Source organism: Leucoraja erinacea, chromosome 11 (assembly GCF_028641065.1).
Source record: "Leucoraja erinacea ecotype New England chromosome 11, Leri_hhj_1, whole genome shotgun sequence".
Lineage (NCBI taxonomy): Eukaryota > Metazoa > Chordata > Chondrichthyes > Rajiformes > Rajidae > Leucoraja > Leucoraja erinaceus.
In genome coordinates this window covers 59,163,715-59,186,810 of record NC_073387.1, presented here as the reverse complement: position 1 = coordinate 59,186,810, position 23,096 = coordinate 59,163,715, and the positions used below count along the sequence as shown (strand labels likewise).

The 23,096-nt window shown below is 45.4% G+C and overlaps 2 protein-coding genes across 2 annotated transcripts in view; one reads left to right on the top strand and one right to left on the bottom strand.

Moving 5' to 3' along the window:
- Positions 1-22,464, bottom strand: part of LOC129701387 (NACHT, LRR and PYD domains-containing protein 3) — a 23,772-nt gene extending 1,308 nt beyond the window's left edge. The window contains exons 1-6 of the mRNA XM_055642525.1: positions 22,444-22,464; positions 16,452-16,544; positions 12,364-12,642; positions 8,294-8,442; positions 4,616-4,787; positions 4,450-4,515 (exon numbers count right to left, since the gene is read on the bottom strand). Of these exons, the coding sequence (XP_055498500.1) occupies positions 4,450-4,515; positions 4,616-4,787; positions 8,294-8,442; positions 12,364-12,642; positions 16,452-16,512 (727 nt within the window). The 5' untranslated portion in view covers positions 16,513-16,544; positions 22,444-22,464. The remainder of the gene's footprint in view (positions 1-4,449; positions 4,516-4,615; positions 4,788-8,293; positions 8,443-12,363; positions 12,643-16,451; positions 16,545-22,443) is intronic.
- The window catches only part of hmgxb3 (HMG box domain containing 3), an 87,032-nt gene continuing 85,295 nt past the window's right edge, over positions 21,360-23,096 (top strand). The window contains exon 1 of the mRNA XM_055643341.1: positions 21,360-21,789. The gene's annotated coding sequence lies outside the window, so the exon portion shown is untranslated. The remainder of the gene's footprint in view (positions 21,790-23,096) is intronic.

Here is a 23,096-nt window from a genome sequence, read left to right as displayed (position 1 = left end):
CCAAAATCGCCCGTCGTGTCTGCTGTGGGCTTTTAGACAGGATTTCACGGATATTCCGTGGTATATACAGCCAGGAATGCGCGAGTGGTGCGGTACAAAACTCGGGATGTGAGGTGGTGGAGGAGGTGGGACAACACGATACGGGGCTCTGAATACTCTCTCACAAAAGTGCCAATCAGGAAACATGGACCGGATGGGAATGAAGGCGTGCAGATTGTATTTGATAAATCTTCATCTGGGAACACAATTCTTTTCTCTCCAGCCACTCCAGGTGAAGAGGCCATCAGGGACCAAACCTCAGTAACACCCCACGTGCTCCAATCCAAGGCTGTGGTTTTTTCAGGATGTTGGAAATAAAGAAGCAAATAGTTGTGTGATGGTCTGGGAAACCTGGGGGTACCGGTTCGTTTCTTGTGTCTGTGGGAAGAAAGGGCGCAATGTCAGGCCCGAGGATCCGGCGGCAGTAGTTAGGCGGACGGTGCTAGACTTTGTAGATCATGGTCATGGTTTGTTACGGATCGCGTTCTCCTTCATGTTGAAAACAAGCGCTGCACCCGACGCTCTTCAAAATACCGGGAAAAAAATTGAAATATCCTTCCGTTTCTCCCAACATCCCAGGATTTCAGCCCGGACCCTGATCTCTGCTTTTCCCGCAACTGAACGCAGTGGGGCGGGTGGTAGGGGTGGTCATAGAACTTCTGGAAACCATTGGGAGCAGCCTGTGTGGAATTTTTAAACTGTTACACAAATGTCAGACAACTTCGACACCACCTGTCGGGATCTAGGGCACTGGGCCTTCAGTTCGGTGTCTCCGGACTAGTCAGCAAAATCGATTCTGCCCTTGATGAATTCATCCCGACCATCCAAATATCACAAGCTATCCCCTCGGGGTTATTCCAGGACCTCCCCCCAGGATATTCCCAAAGTCAAGGAGAATGTTCCAGGATTCAGCTTACTCCGGTTCTATTCTGTGTTTAATCATGTTCAAATAACGGAAGAATTGAAACTGGAGTAACAAAATGGAATTGTTTGTCTATTTTCCCCGTGGCCCCAGTTCAGCCAAGTCATGTACAATCTTTGCCACCATTGTTGTTTTTCCAGATCCCCGCAACAATCGGCTACTGTTTGCTGAACTCCCCCGATTGGGATTTCTCCCGGGTAGGAAGCTGCTTCTGTGAACAATTGTGGGGAACAATTGTTCAGTCTGATTTTTTCCAGTTCTCTACGGAGACAGTCTTCTCCATCCATTAGTAATGGACCGGCCTCTTGCCCAGCAGCTTCATGTTCCACCAGTCTCGATCTCGAAACAGTGAGAGATGATTGTGAGCTCAGCGTTAATTTTAGCGCAAGCTGAGTGCAGTGCAGCTGGTGCTAAAACCTTAAATCTTCTCTTTCATCAGGGATGGTGTTCACGCACTCAGTGTTTCAGTCTGCGCACTTCAGTGTCTCCTTGTGTGTTGTTGAATAAATTCTTATTGGGAAAAAATTGGCACGACAGATAATGGACACAATGTTTAGATGGCTCAACTCAAACCAAAACACAACATTCGATTACTACACGAATGAAGTTCAATGCTCCTGAATATTAATTCAATTGAATGATGGGATTTTTAGTGATGAAGTGAGGTGTGAGCTTATAGTTACAGACGCGTGAGGGGACAGGGAAATTCCAAGCTGAGAAAATCGGTCATCAAGCTGAGAGAAGAAAATACCAGTCAAGGCAGGATTGTGATATGAATGTCTGTTGGCTCGTGAAAGTGTGAGCCCGTCCGGTCCCCGGGACCGTTCACTGGTCCCTGCATATTTGTCCTGTAGTTGATTCTCCCACAACCAAACACAGCCACATTTTTTCTTTGGGTTGTTTGATCACAGCTTTGAAAAAGCCCAGTTGATCTGATTGTTGGCACAGACAGGGTCAAAGGGCATGGTGGGTGGCTTGTCGAGGTACTGGAGCAAAACATGGGGTGCTTCTAGTCAGAAGGGACCTGGAGGGAAATACCAGCAGGCTCAGGCAGCCCGTGGGGGAGGGAGAGGAGAGGAGAAGGAGAGAGAGAGAGAGGAGAGGGGAGGAGAAAGAGGAGAGGGATGAGGGGAGGGAGGGGACGGGAAAGAGAGGAGGGTGAGAGGAGGAGAGGAGGGGGAGGGGAGAGGGGGAGATGGGAGAGAGAAGAGGAGAGGGAGAGGAGAGAGGAGAAGGGAGAGGGGGAGAGAGGGAGGGAGGGAGAGAGGAGGGAGGGGAGAGGAGAGGAGGAGGTGAAAGGGGAGGAGAGGAGAGGGCAGAGAGAGAGAGAGGCTGAGGAGAGGAGAGAGGAGGGGAGGAGAGGAGAGGGGAGAGGAGGGGAGGGGAGGAGAGGAGGGAGGGGAGAAGAGAGGAGGGAGAGAGAGAGAGGAGAGGGGAGGAGAGGGGAGGAACATGAGGGAAATCTCTCCCTCTCCCTCTCCCTCTTTCTCCCTTCTCTCTCTGTCCTGAGAGAGTGAGGGGGTGGAGAGAGAGGAGAGAGAGAGAGAGGAGAGGAGAGAGGATGGAGAGAGGGGAGAGGAGAGAGAGAGAGGGAGGAGGAGAGGGGAGGAGGAGAGGAGAGAGAGGAGAGAGAGGGGAGAGAGGAGGGAGGAGGGAAGGAGGGAGGAGAGGAGGGAAGAGAGAGGGGGAGAGGAGAGGGGAGGAGAGAGAGGAGGAGGAGAGAGGGAGAGGAGAGAGAGAGAGAGAGAGGGGAGAGAGAGAGAGAGGAGGAGGGGGGAGAGAGAGGAGGAGAGGAGAGGGGAGAGAGAGAGAGGGGGAGGAGAGGAGAGAAGGAGGAGAGAGAGGAGAGGGAGAGAGGAGGAGAGAGAGGAGAGAGAGAGGAGGAGAGAGAGAGAGAGGAGGAGATGGAGAGAGAGAGATGAGAGAGGGGGATATTTGGAGAGAGAGAAGGGGGGAGAGAGAGAGGGAGAGAGAGAGAGAGAGAGAGAGATGGGAGAGAGAGAGGGGGGAGAGAGAGAGAGGGAGAGAGAGAGAGAGAGGAGGAGAGAGACGAGGAGAGAGAGACAGAGAGAGAGAGGGAGGGGAGAGAGAGAGAGGGAGGGAGAGAGAGAGAGAGGGGGAGGAGAGGGAGGAGGGGGAGGGGGAGGGGGAGGGAGAGGAGGAGGGTGGAGAGGGAGAAAGAGAGAGAACAGGTGGAAGGGCGAGAGGGTGTAGGGGAGGAGGAATGGGAATTAGGGAAGTGGAGAGAGCGAATGGGAGAAGGGGGGGGGGGGTGTGTGGAATGGAAGGGGAAAGGTGATGCTGATCATTGAAACGTATTGCGATCAATGTTGAGTCCAGAAGGCCGTCACGCATTGTACTGGGAGATGAGGTACTAATCTGTGAGGGGACAGATTGGGACTGGGATGACCGGAAGTGACAGTCAATTGTTCAGAGTCATCGGTGAAAACTACAAGTAGCTTCAACTAGAAAGACATTTTGTTTCCCTGCATGGTTGGAAGCAAAGTGGGGAAAGGACAGGTGTTCATGGGTAAGTGACATTAGAAATGGAATGGCTGCTGGACATGGAGGAGCAGGCCAGGGAATCATGGTGGAAGCAATGCATGCAACATATAGGTGGAGGTAGGGATGTTGTATCTAGAGGTGGGTCCTCATTGTGAGTTGTCAACAATTGTGAAAAATCATCAATGGAGTGAGGAGGGGTTACACAGTGTGTCAGGGCTCTATCCAGGAGTGTGTGGGGTTACACAGTGTGTCAGGGACTCTATCCAGGAGTGTGTGGGGTTACACAGTGTGTCAGGACTCTATCCAGGAGTGTGTGGGGTTACACAGTGTGTCAGGGACTCTATCCAGGAGTGTGTGGGGTTACACAGTGTGTCAGGACTCTATCCAGGAGTGTGTGGGGTTTACACAGTGTGTCAGGCCTCTATCCAGGAGTGTGTGGTGTTACACAGTGTGTCAGGCCTCTATCCAGGAGTGTGTGGGGGCATCACTGCACACACAATCTCCCCCCGGGTATGTATTGTATTTCACAGATCTCTCCCACAATCTGATACATTGTACAGTTAACGCCGGGCGGGAGGTGTTGAAATAACGCAGTGTAATAGGTCAAGTGTACGTCAGAGATCAAGTGATCTGGATACTACTATCTACCGCTTTGGTTAAGCACGGACTATCCCAGATAGGACTTGCCTCGTTTTAACTTGCACTAAACATTATTCCTTCATAGTTTATCTGTACTGTCAATGGCTTGATTATCGTATTGTCTTTCTGCTGACAACACGCAACAAAAGATTTTCACCGTTCCTCTGTACATGTGACAATACACTAAACTAAGCTAAACCTGAATCTACAGATCCATAGTGAATCCCTGAACAATTGCTTAGCCTTTGATCTTCTAATTTCCGATTCTGCAAAGCTCTGAGCAGTTTCAGTATTACATCAATTCTAACAAGGCATTGGTGTGAACTGGACATTTCAACACTCACCTTCCACATGAGAGGGTATTTCAGATAAACCTCTGTTGATGTTCATGTATTCTTGTGGATCAGGACCTGTTCAAATCAACGAGCATTCATTAAACCAGACTTGAATAACATTGTTAACTCCAGTGTTTCAATGTGATATTCAGTTCAGTGTGTTGATTTACCGTACCGAGCTCCTGGATTTCTTTCAGTATTTTGTGCAGCTTTGGGAAATCTTTCTGCATTTTCACAAAGGATTCCCACATCACCCGCCGGGCACAGTGACCATACTCCATCACCAGTCTGAGGAAGCATATGGAACCACCTCTGCGGTTTCCCTTTACCACAAGCTCAGCGACACTCTGTGAAGAACAACAATGAATATATTGACAAGTGGCTGAGGCCATGCTAATGGGGAGGGATTAGCTGTTCAGTGATGGGATATTCCGGTAGTTTTGAGCAGTGACAGGCATTGGCTTGCCTCTTCATATACCCATAACACTGTGCTGACAAACTGTGTACTCCCAGTGTCCTGACAGTGTGAAACTCGCTTCCCACTGAGGAAATATTATATAATAGAGCCGATCAGAGAGTGACTTTTATAGAAGCTAGGTAATTTGCAAAAGAAAAGCTTAAGGTTTTCAGAAACATATGTCTCCTATCAAAATAAAGTACAACGAAACACACACACAGGGAACGATGTATCAAATCATAGAAACCTGAATCTGAACCTGCATAGCTTAGTTGATTGCTTTGTGGCAATTATAACACTGGGGGAAATTGTATATGATATTAGTTTGTGTTGAAGAATGGATATACAATAAAATAAAATAATTCTAAACAACGTTATACCACAATAGGGGCCTCTTCTTAGGCCAGAGGTCATCTGCTCTTTATGGCACATTTTTGAGCTCTGATGTGACAAATATGAAGAGTTATGGCCGGTTATGCCAAGATCGAGACCAGCTTCAAGGCTGAAATATAATACTCTGTAGTTAGCCTTGGCTATGTTAAATTATGAGATTGAGATAAGGAATAGGATGTGCGTGAAGGGGAGTAGTTGCTTGGAGAGGAAAAGAATCAGATTGATGGATTTGTTTATAGAAAGACAAAGAGGCAGATGTAATGGTCTGCATTGTAAATCTACCCTGTGTTCTGCCTTGTACATGAGATTAGAAATCCAGCTTCCAGATAGCAGGAAAGGGGCTACAAATTTATGAAATGTATTGTGTCTTAGTAGGATTGTAAACATTAGACTTTGTTTAGATTTATAGAAATATCTTTCTTCTTGGTATGGAAAGTGAGTAATGCTTGTGTGATCATTGTATTACATATGTATCTTATATTTTGAGGAGTGGTCTTTGATAATTGAGCCTAGTGGGGTGTTGCTGTGTTGAAATAAAATAATTCTAAACAAAGTTATACCACAGGCAAACAAAGATTGTAAAAAGAGGCCAGGAAAGGGGAGATCATGTGACTGATGTTGTAAATCTCCAGAAGGACTCAGATGATTGGTTACCAGTTGTCATACCCTCTGTATCTGAAATGTCTAATACAGCAATGAGTTTGCATCAAAAACACAAATACTTTGAAGCTGCCCCGGAGCTTCTAGCCTTGTGTCGGAAGCGTCAAAGAATTATCTCAGTACTGAATAAAGAATCGATTTCAACAGCTACAAGCGTTTGAGTCAGGTTTTCTTGACTTTAGATTGACAAAATAACTCAGTTTAACACCACCCGACAGTGTCCGAGAACACAGCGGAGTACAGCATGGGAACAGGCAAATGATGACTTGTGTTGAAATTGATGTGAAATTAATTCAATTCCTTTTGGCCACACATGGACTGCATCTCACTCGGAATGGACGCGTCCAGCAGGCCTATGCTGTGAGTAATTACTCAGGGTAGGCACTAGGCCATCAGTCGACTTCTAAAAAATTTAAAAATCCACACATGGGCAGAAAATCATAAAAACTGCGTGTGCAAAAATAAATTGTTAAAAAAACGCGCTTGCGCAGATTGGTCTCCTCTCCTATAGCGCAGTCCACGTTGCAAAGGCAGAATTTCAGCCACCTTTATTGCCCGTTGTGACGGCTTGAAGCAGCATCCAAGTTACCCGTATTACATGTACTGCGGATGAAAGGCACGGGAGAATTATGCCTACCTAAGATCGATTATTAAAATAATAACTATTTAATAATAAATACTAAATTTAGTAAATGAATTGGAAATCTTGACTATTTATATTTACTAATCACCTTTCATAATTTTAGTCACTGCCTACCCTGATGGCACGTACATGGTGTCCAGTCTAACCTGCATTTCTTCCTGATCTGTTATGTTCTTTAATCTACATTCTTTCCTTCCGAGCCCCGCATTTACTCATTGACTTTATTTCTATGCCGACCCCAGTTTTACCCTCTTGCACATTTCCTGCAGCACATCCCCTCCTTTCACTGCACATTCACTCGGCTTCTCTTCCCGCAGGTGCATAAATAACCCACCTGTTGGAATTTAAAAAATATATATATTGTAGATATTAGCAAAGGCACTTTTGTTTATTTTATTTGTGAATTGAATGATAAGCGAATAGTTCAATGTCTTTGAGTATTTCAGCAGGTCAGACAGCATCTCCAAAAAACAGAGTTCTTTTGTGTAGCACATTGTGTATTTTTTTGTAAACCAGGATCTGCAGTTCCTTGTGCTTATGCCGAATGCCCCATGTGGTTTCATGAACTGAAGTAAATGTGACCAATGAAATTGATGTCACTTGAAAAGTATTATCGTTTCTGATTCTGGTTTACAAGTTTACTGCTCCCTGACCGTAACTTGTGCTAAGATGCATGTGTGGGAAGAACAGCTGGATCAGAATGGACAATTCTCACAAATCCCCAGGTCACAGGTTGTATTCCTGATACCAGATGTACAAGACACAAACTGATCAGTGCGAGGTGAGTGGGACTGCATTGGTCACTCTTCCCCCCCTCTATGCCGTCAGTTCTGTGACGGGAAACAGAAGTACGTTTTATTTATATAGCACGTTTTAAGTCAACTCGCATTGACACCAAAGTGCTTTACATAAAATAGATAATAAGTTTCCATACAAACCATAGAAAAAGGTTAAAAGAAAAATAAAGAAAATGGACACAACACATTATAGAGTTCAACACAAACGTCCCCCCCCACAGCAGAATCAAAAATTTCCACGGTGGGGAAAGGCACCAGAAAGTTAAGTCCTCTTCCTCTGTGAAACACCCGAGGTCGGGGCCCAGTCCGATAATTTTCAGGGCCCTCTTGCCATGAAGATGGAACTCCGGCGTCGGGTGAAACATTCCTCAGCGGCTTGGAAAGTCTGGAGCGGCTGCCTCTTCCCCGGAGACCGGGGCACTTGTAGTCCTCAGGCCGCGCCGGTTGGAGCTCCGACCCAGGCCCCGCGGCGCTCCAAATCCAGCGCCGCCCGCGGCCACAGCTCCGCGATGTTGGGAGTCAGCGCTCGGGAGCTTACCGCACGGCGACCCGGTAAGGCATCGCCCGCTCCGTGTTGGTATCCCAGCGCTGCGCCGCCGCTGTAGTCCCGGCCGGTCCCGACAGGAAACGCCGCTCCATTCTCGATGGTAGGCCGCGAGGACGGGGCGAAGAAGCAGCTCGGAGGGATGCTGCCTCTCCGACCAGGTAGGGGACTAAGAAATAAAGTTTCCCCCTTCCCCACCCTACCCATCACATAAAAGGCCTCCATTAACATTTTTAACAGGACTTAAAATAAAAAAGGTGTAGAGACGGACTGCGGGCAGGCTGCCATACACACACGGCGCCCACTCCTGCACATCCGCCATCTTCCTTCACATCCGTCACCGTGTTCCTTCCACTTACCCTGAGTTCGTGTGTACTGAAATATTTCACCATCAAGCTGAGACTTACAATCCCTTCTTCAATCGCCTGTGCCAGTCTCTCCTGATAGAATGTTGTCAGCTGGAACAATTGGTAGTCTTCCCACTGTGCCAGGCGCTCAGGCGTTAGATCTGTGTATTCAAAGAGAGAAACTAAACACCATCTGAATCAGTCCTTGGCTCCAGCTACAATAGCAACCTTCATCCTGACTGTTCCTGCCCCATAATTAGAATGATCAAAACAGAATATCGGAAAACAGAAAAAAAGGAAAATTTTCTGGTATTTTTAGTCCAATCAAAGCACGTTTATCATTGAGTTGGACGCCAGTTGGCCAGTCACGCGCTTTGTTTCAGGCTAGCTAGGCAGGGAGCACACATCATGGCTTAGCAATGTTACAAAATTTTGAGATTTAAAAAATCAAGTCTGTAATTTATCCCATCAGATAAAGCATAAAAAGAAGTTTAATTTGACACCTAATTCACTTTCATATCTCAAGTATTTAAACAGTTATGGCCATTTTCATACTCGCAAATTAGCATCTTGTTCCCTATTGATTTTCTATGGACATAACAAAAAAGCTGTGATCGTGTGCTGTCAAAAGCCCATAACCTTTTTAAAACTTAAGAGAACTGAATGAAATTTTCAGTTATCGTAGATTGAACCATTCTGAAACAAATATAATAATCTAACTTGGATGACCTGAAATTGAAACATATAATTAGTTAGTTACCCAAGTGTAGCAAATTTCAATTACTAGATCTAAACATCTATCCATTTCTTAATAAATGATTAACATTTTTAAATACCCCGTGTCCAAATAATATTCATAAATAATTCACAATAAAACATGATTTTGAAATCTCATTTACATTAATTTATAGGCCAAATGGAAGGAATTTAGTGTTCAATTGCTGTAAATTAAAGTCCATTTTAAATCTTTCTAGTGGGATCCTGTGAACACACTGGTTTAGAACGTTCACATTGCGGTAGATTTGTGCCCTCAAATGCCCAGAAAAATACTGCGGGATATAATGGGGCCAAAATGAGCTACTCGCAATATTAAACTTGTATAAAGGGTTCTAAAGAAGCCCTTTTTAATGTAAAAATAAGGTACATACCTTTAATTGTTTGCTTTATAAAACCCTGGGGCTGCGAGAGGTCACGGGTTTAGAGAGTGATTTTTAAACTACTATAACTATTGTACAAGGCCATAAAAACTAATATTACCTTTTGCGACAGGGTCTTTCAGCGATTTTTCGTTAATGATTTACTAGGTTGAACATTTTTGATTGCAACAGCCTAGTGAAAATCGCGTTTTAAACCCGCCCCCTCAAAACAGCGCCAAAATCACGCACACGGGCTGGGGCAGATTTTCAACGACGCTTCAGGTACGCTTTGCAACATACCTACATGGCTGAGAGGATTTCACTGATGCCTGTTTTACTGGAGATTCCGATGAAAGTTTTGTTGTTCTGTGGAACAAGACCTGGTGTGTGACCTTGCATCACCCGGCGTGGCTTTAATGGCTGCGGGACAATCGCCATCGCCCGCTGGGGGCTTTGACTCTGACATGGGGGGGGGGGGGGGGGGGGGGAGTGCAGTGGAGAGATAAGTTTTTTTGGCCTTCCATCACAGCAATGTGATGGATGTTTATGTAAATTATGTTGCGTCTTGGGCCTATTTGTTTGTAATGTATGGCTGCAGAAACGTCATTTCCTTTGGACCTCAAGGGGTCCAAATGACAAATAAATTGTATCTTGAATACATGTCGTGGAAGCTCACAGCAAGGTAATTGAACTTAGTGAGAAAAGCATTAAGAAGTCTGAAGAATGTGCAGCCAAGTGGATAGAAGTAGAAGAAAGTCTTGAAAGCAAAGTCGCTGCTAAGGTGCTGCAACACAAAGAAGACAGCCAAGTCTATATGGACTTTAATTAATTTAATTGCACCCTTTTATAATGTGAAAAAATGGGATTTGGAGGCTGTACATTCACTCACTCATGAAATTGAGGTCCTAAACTATGTGTATCCAACTGATGAAGAGGTGCAGATGCACTTATCACCCGAGGCAACACTGTAGTTGATGCCAGCTAATCTACCTAGGATTATCTTCCACATGCATGAACCACCCAGTTTACTCATGGATAATGGAAATGTCTTGCAATTGCTCTTTCAACCGTCTGCCCCACCCATCACCATCGCTCCACTCTCTGTGGCCTCATGCTCCCTGGCTTCAATGGATACTTTGTCATGTGTACCCAAGTTCAGTGACCATCCACCTATACAAGAGGATCAGGAGAGGAGTAGATACACTATCTATATAACTAAAAGTCTCATCTTGACCACTTCCTGTCTGCGCTGTTAATTAGAAAAAAACACTACCCTATATCGCTATGAATTTTGGCTGCCACAGTACTCCTCAGATGCAGCAGCCCCCAAGGAGTATAAAACCCCGGATGCCTGGACGCGAGTCAGTCACTCTGGAAGATCGCGAGTGAGAGGCCACAACTGTGATTGTGCTGTCAGTCAACTGAACTGTGAGTCACTATGTGCTTGCAATAAATGCTTTGTTGCCTCGCAATGTGGTTGCAATGAATGAGGTCTGAAGAATGGTTTTGGCCCGAAACGTTGCCCATTTCCTTCGCTCCATAGATGCTGCTGCACCCACTGAGTTTCTCCAGCATTTTTGTGTACCTGCAATTAATGATGATTGGTTAGCCCTTAATGTCCTTGGAAGAAATGGTTTGTCAGCCCCCACTGCCAGCTGGTGGGCTGGCAGCTCGCTCACTCGCGGCAGGCAGTTGATATGGGATCAATAATCAATAATATGATTATGAATTCGGGACACCCTGTTTTTTGAAAGAGGTTACCAAACTGGATTGGGTGCGGAGAAGATTTAAGAGCATGTTGCCAGGACTCGAGGTCCTAAATTACATGGAGAGGTTGAGCAGGCTAGCACTTTATTAGGCTAATCCTAACCCAGGAGGATGAGGATGATCTTATTAAGGTGGATAAGTTCGTGAGGGGAGTGGATAGTGTCTTAGACCCAGAGATGGGGAATGAAGAACCAGAGAACATAGATTTAAGGTTAGAGAAAGATTTAATAGGAATCTAGGGGAGAACATTTTCACAGAGCGTGTTGGACATATGGAACGAGCTTCCAGAGGAGGTAGTTGTAGCAGGTGATACCACAACATTTAAAATATATTTGCACAGGTGCACAGATCAGGAAGGTTTAGAAAGGCATGGTCCAAATGCAGGCAGGTGGGCCCAGTGCAGATGGGGCCGAGGAGGCTGTTTCCTTGCTGTACGAGCCGATGGCGTGATGATTTGGATTAATGAAGCCAAACATGGAGATGATACATAGAACATAGAATAGTGCAGCACGGGAACTGGCCCTTCAATCCCCCAATATCTGCACCAACAATATCATACCAATTTGAACTAATCCCATCTACCTGCTCATGGACTGGACCCCCTCTGTTCCCTGACTGTGTCAGCATTCCCACCACCTCCTCAGGCCGGAAGTTCCAGGAACCGACCAAAGTCTGCATAAAAACTAGTCCAGCCTGTCCCCTTTAAACATTCCTTTCTCCAGTAAGAGAGATCCCCACCATGGGAACAAGACTGACAATATCTATGTCCCTGATATTCTATCCTTCTATTAGGCCTCCACTCAGCCTTCATTACGCAGAGAAAACAATCCAATCTTTGTCTGCCTTTACTCAGGCCATATTTCCAACTGATGTGTATTCTAGTGGATCATTTGACAGCTTTCCTCATGATCAACAATTCTGCAAATAGTTCTATTGTTTTTTAAACTTACTAACTCGACCACCTACGTTTTTGTCCAAATCGTAGACATGTTTAGAAATTGTGGAGGTTCCAGAACTGCTCCTTGCAGAATACTATTGGTCATGAACCTAGTCAGTATAACACTCCTCCACCACTATTCCTCTCTCCTGTTTCCCCTCGCTCCAACCCCTTTGTTTTTTTCTCTTCCCTGTCCCTAGTCCACCTTTCTGCAGCATCCACTCCCCTCCCATTTCACTCACCTGCTCCTTGGATGAGACTCGATGATTCCTGGTTTGATGGATCGCGGTCATGATGGATTTCGCCACTTGGGTCAGTTCCAGGGCCGTGAACCACGTCTCCTCTCTCTCGGGACTGATATTGTTCCCTTTCCTCTTCGGCGGGTTCACATTCCATTGACGTTCTGCTCTCAATCCGACTTTGCTTTTCTGTCGTTGTTCCTGTGTTCTGATCATCTTTCTTCGATGAGGTGCCTGGCCAAAGCCTTTTAAAGACCTTGCCCACTCGAGTTAATTTCCCACCTGAAAAAAAATTCATTGTATGTTGCAGAGCAATTTCAAATTGAGAACACCACAGATTTGGAATAGCCAGCAGCAATCTGAGCTGACATTCTGGGACAAGTGTAAGTTAATGGTCGGATTAGAAACAGAGCAAGAAAACAGGCCCTTTGGCCCAACCTAACCAAAATGCCCCATCTAAGATAGTCTCATCAGTCGATGGTTTGACCATAGAAATTAGGTGCAGGAGTAGGCCATTCGGCCCTTCGAGCCTGCACCGCCATTCAATATGATCATGGCTGATCATCCAACTCAGTATCCCGTGAGGGTGGAGGATTGCAACCGTCACGTGGTCCGCCCTGTTTTGACTAATGCAATCAACCCGGTGTGCACAGTCAAATAAGGTCAAATAGAACAAGTTGTCCTACAACTTTATGCTGTGCACGCCATACGCAAGAAGAAGAAGTATCCCGTACCTGCTTTCTCTCCATACCCTCTGATCCCCTTAGCCACATCTAACTCCCTCTTAAATATAGCCAATGAACTGACCTCGACTACCCTCTGTGGCAGAGAGTTCCACAGATTCACCACTCTCTGTGTGAAAAAAGTTCTTCTCATCTCGGTTTTAAAGGATTTCCCCCTTATCCTTAAGCTGTGACCCCTTGTCCTGGACTTGCCCAACATCGGGAGCAATCTTCCTGCATCTAGCCTGTCCAACACCTTAAGAATTTTGTAAGTTTCTATAAGATCCCCTCTTAATCTCCTACATTCTAGAGAGTATAAACCAAGTCTTTCCAGTCTTTCTTCATAAGACAGTCCTGACATCCCAGGAATCAGTCTGGTGAACCTTCTCTGCACTCCCTCTATGGCAATAATGTCCTTCCCCAGATTTGGAGACCAAAACTGTACGCAATACTCCAGGTGTGGTCTCATAATCTCTCCAAACCCCACTGTCCAAATTATTTTGGGGAAACGTTTAATAGGAACCCGAGGGGTAACTTTTTCACACAGAGGGTGGTGGGTGTACGGAACAAGCTTCCAGATTAGGTAGTTGAGGCTGGGACTATCCAAACATTTAAGAAACAGCTTGACACGTCGATAGATTGGACAGGTTTGGAGGGATATCCGCCAAACGCAGGCAGGTGGAACTAGTGCAGCTGGGACACGTTGGCCGGAAGGGCCTGTTCCAACGCATGTTATTATTGTACCCGCTCCAATTACCACCACGGACAGTTTGTTCCATATACCCACCACTGTATGAAGATGTTAATCCTCGGGTTCCTATTAAATGGCTCCCTTCTCACCTTAAGCCTCTGCCCTTTAGATTCTTCTACTGAGTGCGTACACCCTATCTATTTCCCCTCCCCCATGATTTCATACATCTCTATAAGATCAGCCTTCAATCTCAATCTATCTTATATCATACAATTCATTGTTACGTTTGGTTGCTTGTGATTCACCTCATCGAAAACCCAACGCGGTAACGGTGAGAGGGGGTGGAGGAGAGGGAGAGGGGGGTGGGGAGGAAGAGAGGTAGAGAGTCCAGTTCAGGTTCCTCCTCTACAGGCCCAGAAAATATCCAAATTGTCCAAATTTCGAAATCTCCGACCCTTACACCAACTCCTTAGTATTGCATTCATTTTTACTGTACGTGCATTAGCATCACATGTACCGAAGTACTGTGAAAAGCTTGGTTTAAAATCAGGAACAGATGGAGCAAAGGTGGTGATAGAGAGTGCAGAATGTAGTTTGCAGCATTGTAGTGCATCAGTTCTTTGGATACAATGTGCAATGTCCTTGATGGGGCAGACGTAAATAGGTAAAAAGATAAATTGGGAGAACAGGAATACATCCCTAGCTTCTGAGAGGTTCACTCGCGAATTTGATAAGAGCGTGGAATAAACGGCCCTTAAATCTGGTGCTGTGTTATCTCCAGATAATCCAATATAAAATTTGGATGTTTGTAGCTTTGAGATAATCTGATTATTGTGTTCCAAATATTCCCGATTTTGCCCTTTCAGTTATCTGCCAAAATTCTGATCACTTGACTATACAAAGTCAAAGTAACTTTAATGTCAATTCAATTATGCAACAGTAGTTACACATAGGATCGAAATTACGTTTCCCCATACACCAAATGTGCAAGTAAAATTAAAAACACAGACAACATATCAATAAAAATAGACAATAGACATTACATTATTTAAAATATTAAAATATTCACAGTATGCCAAAATGTAGCAAAACCTTTGAGGTATTTTACACAGGGTGCAACAATGAAAGGTGCAATATAGAAAAAGTGCAAATTCCGTACTGGAGACATTGAGCCAAAGTTATTTTCACAGTTTGTTGTCTTTGTTTGGGTACTGTTCATGGAATTTACTTAAGTGTGTTGAGTAGTCTGATGGCCTGAGGAAAAAAGCTGTTTTTGAATCTGGTGGTTTTGCTCCGCATGCTGCGGTAGCGCTTACCTGAAGGTAGGAGGGTGAACAGCTTGTGTGCTGGGTGAGTGGTGTCTTTGATAATATTGCTTGCTCTCTTGCAATTCTACCTCTGCAACTGGATTTGAACCAGAGATCACACAAAAAGCTGGAGAAACTCAGCGGGTGCAGCAGCATCTATGGAGCGAAGGAAATAGGCAACGTTTCGGGCCGAAACCCTTCTTCAGACTGATCGGGGGCGGGGACATGAAAGGAAAAAGGAGGAGGAGCCCGAAGGCTGGGGGATGGGAGGAGACAGCAGGGGGACTCAGGAAGGGGAGGAGACAGCAAGGACTAACAAAATTGGATTTGAACCAGTATTTGTGGATGATTAATCGACATGTTAGTCGGGGAAATTAGATTTCAAGTTTAATCCTGATAACGGCAAGTTGACGCATGTTGGAGGGATAAATAAAACCAGGTTATTCACCATGAATGACAAGGGTCTTGAGACCACTGAGAAACACCCGTACAAATCCATAGATCCCTAAAGTCAGCAGCTCACATAGAAACAACATTGTCATTAGCTGCAGCATAGAGTGCAACTGCAGGGAGGCCTTATTACAAATTAATAGGGAGTTGATTAAGCTTTAAGTTGGAGGCGTGTGCGTAATTCTGATCTCCATACTGTGGGAAGGGTGCCTTTGCACTGGAGACGATGCAGAGGAGATACATCAGGATATTGCTTGGAAATGAATATTTCAATTATCAGCAGAGACTGGAGTGATTTGTCGTCTTCCTTGAAGCTGGGGCGGACAAGCAGTGATCTGATAGAGGTACAGAATACTCTGAGAAAAGTAGCGTGGATGGACAAAATAGTTTTCTCCATAGTAGAGGTGGTTAACACATGGGGGCATCGATTTAATGCGGGGACCATGAGGTTTCGAGGATGATCTTTCAGGAAACATCTTTCAGCAGTGATGGCTGCAGTCTGGAACACCCTGTTTGAGGTGGTGTTGGAGGCAGGTACTCTGTCACAACATTGTAGGAGCACCTGGATGTGCATTTGAACTGTAAATGGATAGTAGACGACAGACCAAGTGCTCAGAAATGGGATTAGTGTAGATACATTGACAGAAGGGAGATGGTCAAAGACTCATCTCTGCGCATAATCTGACTCTGGACACTGATATTCTGACTTAATGTTTGTAGCAACTCAGATCATTTGTTTCCAAAAAGAGGGCTGATTTATCATCCTGCATCCGCCCACCTGTGACGGTGCTGTCCCTGTAGATGTCAACTCTCTGGGCTCACCCCCTTCCCTATTCCCACTTCAGTGTAAACCTCATTTCTTGCATCAGGTGCACACCCACTGTCAGGGCATCATATGTATGTCACAGAAGGTTCACAAACCTTTTCGTTTCTTTGATGTAGAGGCCACTGGATCACCTTCCCAGTTACCACCTTCAGCCATGATGTCGACAGACGTTCACAAACTCTGTAGCTCTGGAATAAACAATATTTACAGAACTATCAGTGATAATTGAATGTGATGGAAAACATTGCTTTGTGAACCAACAAACAGCATTACAGTGCAGTAGAGATGTGGAAACTCAGCGGACTTGGCATCTCCACCTCCCTCTGCAATTGGACACTGGATTTCCTCACCAACATACCACAGTCTGTTAGGGTCAACAACCTCACCACCTCCACTATAACACTGAACACCGGCGTGCCTCAGGGCTGTGTGCTCCGCCCTCTCCTCTACTCCCTCTTCACCCATGACTGCATCCCTAAGAATGGCTCCAACGCCATCATTAAATTTGCCGATGACACCACGGTGGTAGGACTGATCAGTGACAACGACGAGTCAGCCTACAGGGATGAGGTCCAGCACCTGACAACCTGGTGTGCCAACAATAACCTCGTCCTCAACTCCAAGAAGACGAAGGAAATTATTGTCGACTTCAGGAAGATCAGAGGGGGCACATACCCCCATCCATATAAACGGGACTAAGGTGGAGCGCGTCTCCAACTACAAATTCCTCGGGGTACACATCTCGGAGGATCTGTCCTGGTCCCTCAACACCTCCAAGCTGATCAAAAAGGCGCAGCAGCGCCTTTACTTCCTGAGGAGGCTCAAGAAAGCTCACCTGTCCCCCCAGATCCTGACCAACTTTTACCGCTGTACCATCGAAAGCATCCTGACCACCTGCTTCACGGTATGGTACAGCAGTTGCACCGTAGCAGACAGGAAGGCACTACAACCTGGAGAGGATCGTGCACAGGCACTTGATGGCCTTTTTGGAACATGACATTTTGGACGTTTTCCAATCCGGTTTTAAATCCCTGCACAGCACAGAATCGGCCCTTAAGAGTTTTTAATTATATTTTTTTAGCTACTGACCATGGTGACTGTGTTGTCCTCGTGCTTTTAGATTTGTCAGCTGCCTTTGACACGGTGGGTCATGAAATTTTGATCTCCCGTTTGGAGCAGTGGGTGGGTATCAGGGGCATAGCACTCGAGTGGTTCAGGTCGTACCTGGCTGATCGAACTTTCTGTGTCAGCCTTGGGGACTCTGTATCCTCCTCTGCTCCTCTCTCGTGTGGGGTGCCACAGGGCTCAGTTCTTGGCCCTCTTCTTTTCTCTCTATTTGCTCCCACTTGGTTCCATCCTTAGGAAGCACGGGATTTCATTCCACTTTTATGCTGACGACAGTCAGATTTATGTGCCTCTTGGAAAGGAGGGTGTACACTCTGTCGGACTCTTGCTTGAGTGTCTTAGTGACATAAAGGCCTGGATGTCACTGAACTTTTTAAAATTTAATGATAACAGGACGGAGGTAATGATCTTTGGTGGCACCTCTGGGGTCCCCCTTGTTGATCTAGGCTCTTTGTCTGCATATTTCAAACCTAACATCACGAACCTGGGGATTAAAGTGGACCCTGAGCTTAGATTTGACTGTCAGGTAAGGGCTGTTGTTAAATCTGTTTTTTTCCATCTGAGGCAGCTGGCAAAAATAAAGCCGATTCTGGCGAGGCAGCACTTTGAGACGGTAATCCACGCCTTTGTTACCACTCGGCTGGATTACTGCAATGCACTGTATATGGGGGTTAGTCGGTCCTCCATCGCCCGTCTCCAGATGGTACAGAATGCAGCTGTTCGTCTCTTGACTGGCACACGAAAGCATGATCACGTTTCACACCTTTTGGCCTCTCTCCACTGGCTGCCTGTTCAGTATAGGATTCATTTAAAAATTATTTTATTTGGTTTTAAATCCCTAAATGGTCTTGCCCCGTCCTACCTATCTGAGCTTCTTCACCCTTATGCACCCTCCCGCTCTCTCAGGTCAGATGATCAGCTGCTCCTGGTTGGGCCAAAAACTAAGCGGAAGCTCAGAGGGCACCGTGCCTTTGCTGTGTCAGCTCCGAGATTATGGAATTAATTGCCTCTACACGTTAAACAGGCCCCTTCTCTAGCTGTTTTTAAATCACTACTGAAGACATATCTGTTCTCCGTGGCCTTTGTAGACCAGTAAGGTGTCGACTTATTTATTTACTTTATTTGCTTGATTTTGCTGCGTGGTTCATACTCATGTTTTATGTATTTTAATTTATTGTTGAATTTTTCGTATGTAATTTATGCGCATCGTGTTAGCTGTATGTTCTGTTGTTCTGCCTGTTATGATGTCTTGCTTATTTTTTTTTTCTGTACAGCACTTTGGTCAGCTTTGGTTGTTTTTTAAGGTGCTTAACAAATAAAGTTATTATTATTATTACAACGGGTGGTGAAAACCACTCAGTACATCGGTGCCCCGCTCCCTGCCATGGATGCCCTCCACTGAAAACGGTGTCTGAGACGGGCTGGGAAGATCATCAATGACCCCTCCCATCCCAACCATGGACTGTTTACCCTCCTCCCATCAGGGAGGCGGTGCAGGAGCCTCGGGTCTCGTACTAGTAGGATGAGGAACAGCTTCTACAACAACACTATCACATTGCTGAACTCGGAGTCCCGCCGATAGATTTCTCCAGTCTCTCCGTCCACATTGTTTGCTTATTCTGTATTTTTATTTCTATATTGCACTATTACTACGGACTGACGCTAAACTGCATTTTGTTGTAACCATACTTGTATTTGTGCAATGACATTAAAGTTGAATTGAATTGAAAACACCCCTTCCAAACCAAAATGGTAGCCCCCTGCAAATGAATAAAAATCAAAAGCAGATGACAATGCCCTTCATATCTGCCTTGCAATCCAAATTACTTTGTCTGATCTATCCAAGTCAAGTCAAGTCAAGTTTATTTGTCACATACAGATACGAGATGTGCAGTGAAATGAAAGTGGCAATGCTCGTGGACGTTTGTGCAAAAGACAAACAACAAAACAACCAAACAAATTATAAACACAATCATAACACACATATTCTTTTACATAATAAATAATGGAAGGAAAAACATTCAGTAGAGTTAGTCCCTCGTGAGATAGTCGTTTACAGTCCGAATTGCCTCTGGGAAGAAACTCCTTCTCAACCTCTCCGTTCTCACCCCATGGCAACGGAGACGTTTGCCTGACCGTAGCAGCTGGAACAGATCATTGCAGGGGTGGAAGGGGTCTCCCCCAAGGCATCAATTCATCATTTGTGCCAGATCACTGATGTTTTCAAATCCCCTGATCACCGAATCACTATTCCAGACCAAACACGGTCATCCACACCTCACCTGTTTGGAGACTTCAACTCAGACAAAGAGGAACAATACCCACTGATGGGGAATTATTTTGTCACACTCTGCTGGCCCTATTCTTACCACAACCCTGCCATCCAGGACAAAAGTTTCCACGCCACCATGTTACCCATTGCCAAATTCCCCATTAGCTGGAACGGGGAATAAACCATTTCATGGGCCAAACGTAAATGGCCCAACTCTACTGGAAATTGTAGTCCCCACGGCTCCCATGGCACATTCCAGCACATCCCTGGAGTTCCCATTCCAGAAAAGAAGTATTCTATCGCAGGCCTGGAATCTGCATGGTCTGTCTCCATGATGTTGGCTATCTGTCTGCAGTACCACCACCAGTCCCACTTCACCGTAGAATCATCCGTCTCATCTCTACAGGACCTTGCCCAAACCCCAAATCTGGGGGTCCTTATTCATCAGTCAATGAAAGTAAACATGCAGGTACAGCAGCATGAGAAAGCTAATGTCATGTGGCCTTTATAACAAGAGGAGTGAAGAAAAAGCTGAATGTCAGATGTGGTGTAGGCTGGGCCTTTACTTTAACAAGAGGATAGGGCTCTTGAGATATCAGGGAGCAAAGAGGTCAGGAGTAGCCATTCGGCCCTTCGAGCCAAGAGCGTGGCTGATCATCCACATTCCCATTCCTTGCCTTCTCCCCACACCACTTTCTTTAAGAGCCCTATCTAACCCACTGTAAAGAATATAATACACAAGAAAAAAAGTTCAATGTGTGTGAGATATGGGGAGAAGGCAGAAATGGGGTACTGATTGTGGATGATCAGCCATGATCACATTGAATGGCAGCGCTGGCTCGAAGGGCCAAATGGCCCACTCCTGCACCTATTGTCTTTGCTGAGAACAAAGCTGGCAAAGCATCATTTCGCTTTTACAATATGTATGATGCACATATTTAAGTCCTGGTTTTCAATCACTGGAGTTGAAAACAGTAGCTATTGAAAACATCACCCATAATTGTAAGCTACATCTGCGCCGCCACATTTACAAATGTTTCACCCAATAAATCTGAAATAAGATACACAGGGTGGGTATCGACTAATGCTAGACGCAGATTTAAAAAAATAATCTAACCTCATTAATTCACTCAGGGTGTATAGGGAAGTTTCACGGCAGTCAGGTCACGACCCATGACCCGTACTGTTGCTATGCTACTCCAAGTGGATTACACGCGATGTACTGCAGGTAGGCACTTACCATTGTTTCCAACGTAGCGGGCCCGTTAAAACCCGCTGAAATTGTCAATTTTTGCGCCGTAAATAATTATGGAAATCGGGATAAGCGTGAGAGACATTTAGCCTACTTCAGAATTCCAAAAGTGAGGAGAAATGACGGTAGATAGAAACGGGAGCTGAAGGTACAACAGCCAGAGTGCTTAGCAAACATTATTTGTGTTTTTTCTCGATTCCTTTGGCATCTAAAAAGTTTCAGAAGTGATAAATCTGGCTGTAATTGTTTTAAATCGCCCATGGTTCTCGTGGGTTTTTACATACAAAATGAAAACGCATCTGAAGAAAAATATACAGCCAGATTTATCACTTCTGTTTTTACAAAATTTTAAATGGTCAGCTCGACATAGACTACAAAACCTACACCAAACCCAAATCAATTAGGAGCAGACGAGGGCATTCGATCCAATTTGTGATCCCAGCTACAAAGACAGATGTGTACAGCAATTCATTCTTCCCCCGCACAATTAAAACATGGAATAATCTCCACCCAAGTATAGTTACCCAACCAGATACAACCAAATTTAAAGTAGCTCTTTCTTCCCAATAACCCTTTCTGGCTTAAGCCCTCCCTTCACCACCTCTAGTTTAAATTCCATTTGGAATATTTTGGAGGACCAAGAAACAAGAGCTTGTCTGAAGAAGGGTTTCGACCCGAAACGTTGCCCATTTCCTTCGCTCCATAAATGCTGCTGCACCCGCTGAGTTTCTCCAGCAATTTTGTGTACCTTCGATCTTCCAGCATCTGCAGTTCCTTCTTGGCTGTAGGTGGATGCATTCTTGCAATTTTTAATTTTTAATTGTTAATTATTGGTATTTTTAAGTATTTATTGCTCTCAGGTAGTGTCCACAGTGTATTCTATGTATTTTCTGTCTGCGTTCGTTTTGAATCTGTGGGTTTGTTGGTTGGGGGCTTCTGGACATCTGAATTTCCCTGAGACGATCAATAATTTATTATTATTATTATTATTGAACAACAAGAGCTGTAGATGTACATGTGGACGCCATGACGGGAATGGCGAGCACATCAAGATGGCGTGAAAAATTACCCATGATCTTTCCTTCTCGCTGCTCCTGCGCTCCCGGCTTTTGGCGCGCTTTTTAAAATCTGCTTTCTACCAAAGATCTTAGCTCTCTGCTCTAAGATCTTTACTTTCTACTAAATCCTAGCTCTGGCCAAAGATCTTAGAGCTCTGGCTGCTTCTGCTCTCCCACCTTCCCTGTAACAAAAATGCCTTTTATGCCTCAAATCCTCACCGTATATTTTCCTCCATTCTGCTGTACCTGGGATCACTCTCTCCGCTGTGACCAGCGGGCGATAAAAACGTGAAACACTCCTTTACTCTGGCAAAATAAACGAAAATGGAAATAACAAGTTCAACATCTTTATGTCCCGATTTCAATATTAAAAAAAGTACCGTGAACGTCCGGCCATTTTGTGACTGAAACAAACTCCAACATTCACCTGAAGAAGGGTTTCGGCCCAAAACGTCGCCTATTTCCTTCGCTCCATAGACGCTGCCGCACCCGCTGAGTTTCTCCAGCACTTTTGTCTACCTTCGATCTTCCAGCATCTGCACAGTTCCTTCTTAAACTAACTAACATTTACTTCACAACTTTATGGAACTCTATGGTGTGCAGCAGCTACACAAACACATCCAATGACAAAACGCAGCTGTTGCTCAACATGACTTTTCTGCTTCAAACTAGCACTGGGACACATTTAGTCACAGCAATAAATTCCATGTCCTCACAGAGACAAGAGCAAATCAAATTCAATGGGCAAATTTAACCCAAGTCTCGTCCCAAGATGAGAGAGCCGTCCGTCCACGGCGGACACAGTACTCACCGATGGATGGCAATCTGCTGTTCCCGCTCTCCCGTTTCCCGCTCTCCAGCTCTCCCCGTTAACCGTTAACCGTTGACCGTTAACCGTTGCCCGCGCTCGCGCCCGCCCATCCGGTGACTTGCCGCCCTCTGCGTCATCAGGGCGGGGCCAAGGCGGGGGCGGGACCAAGGCGGGGGCGGGACCAGATCGAGGGCGGGGCCAACACGGGGGCGGGACCTAACT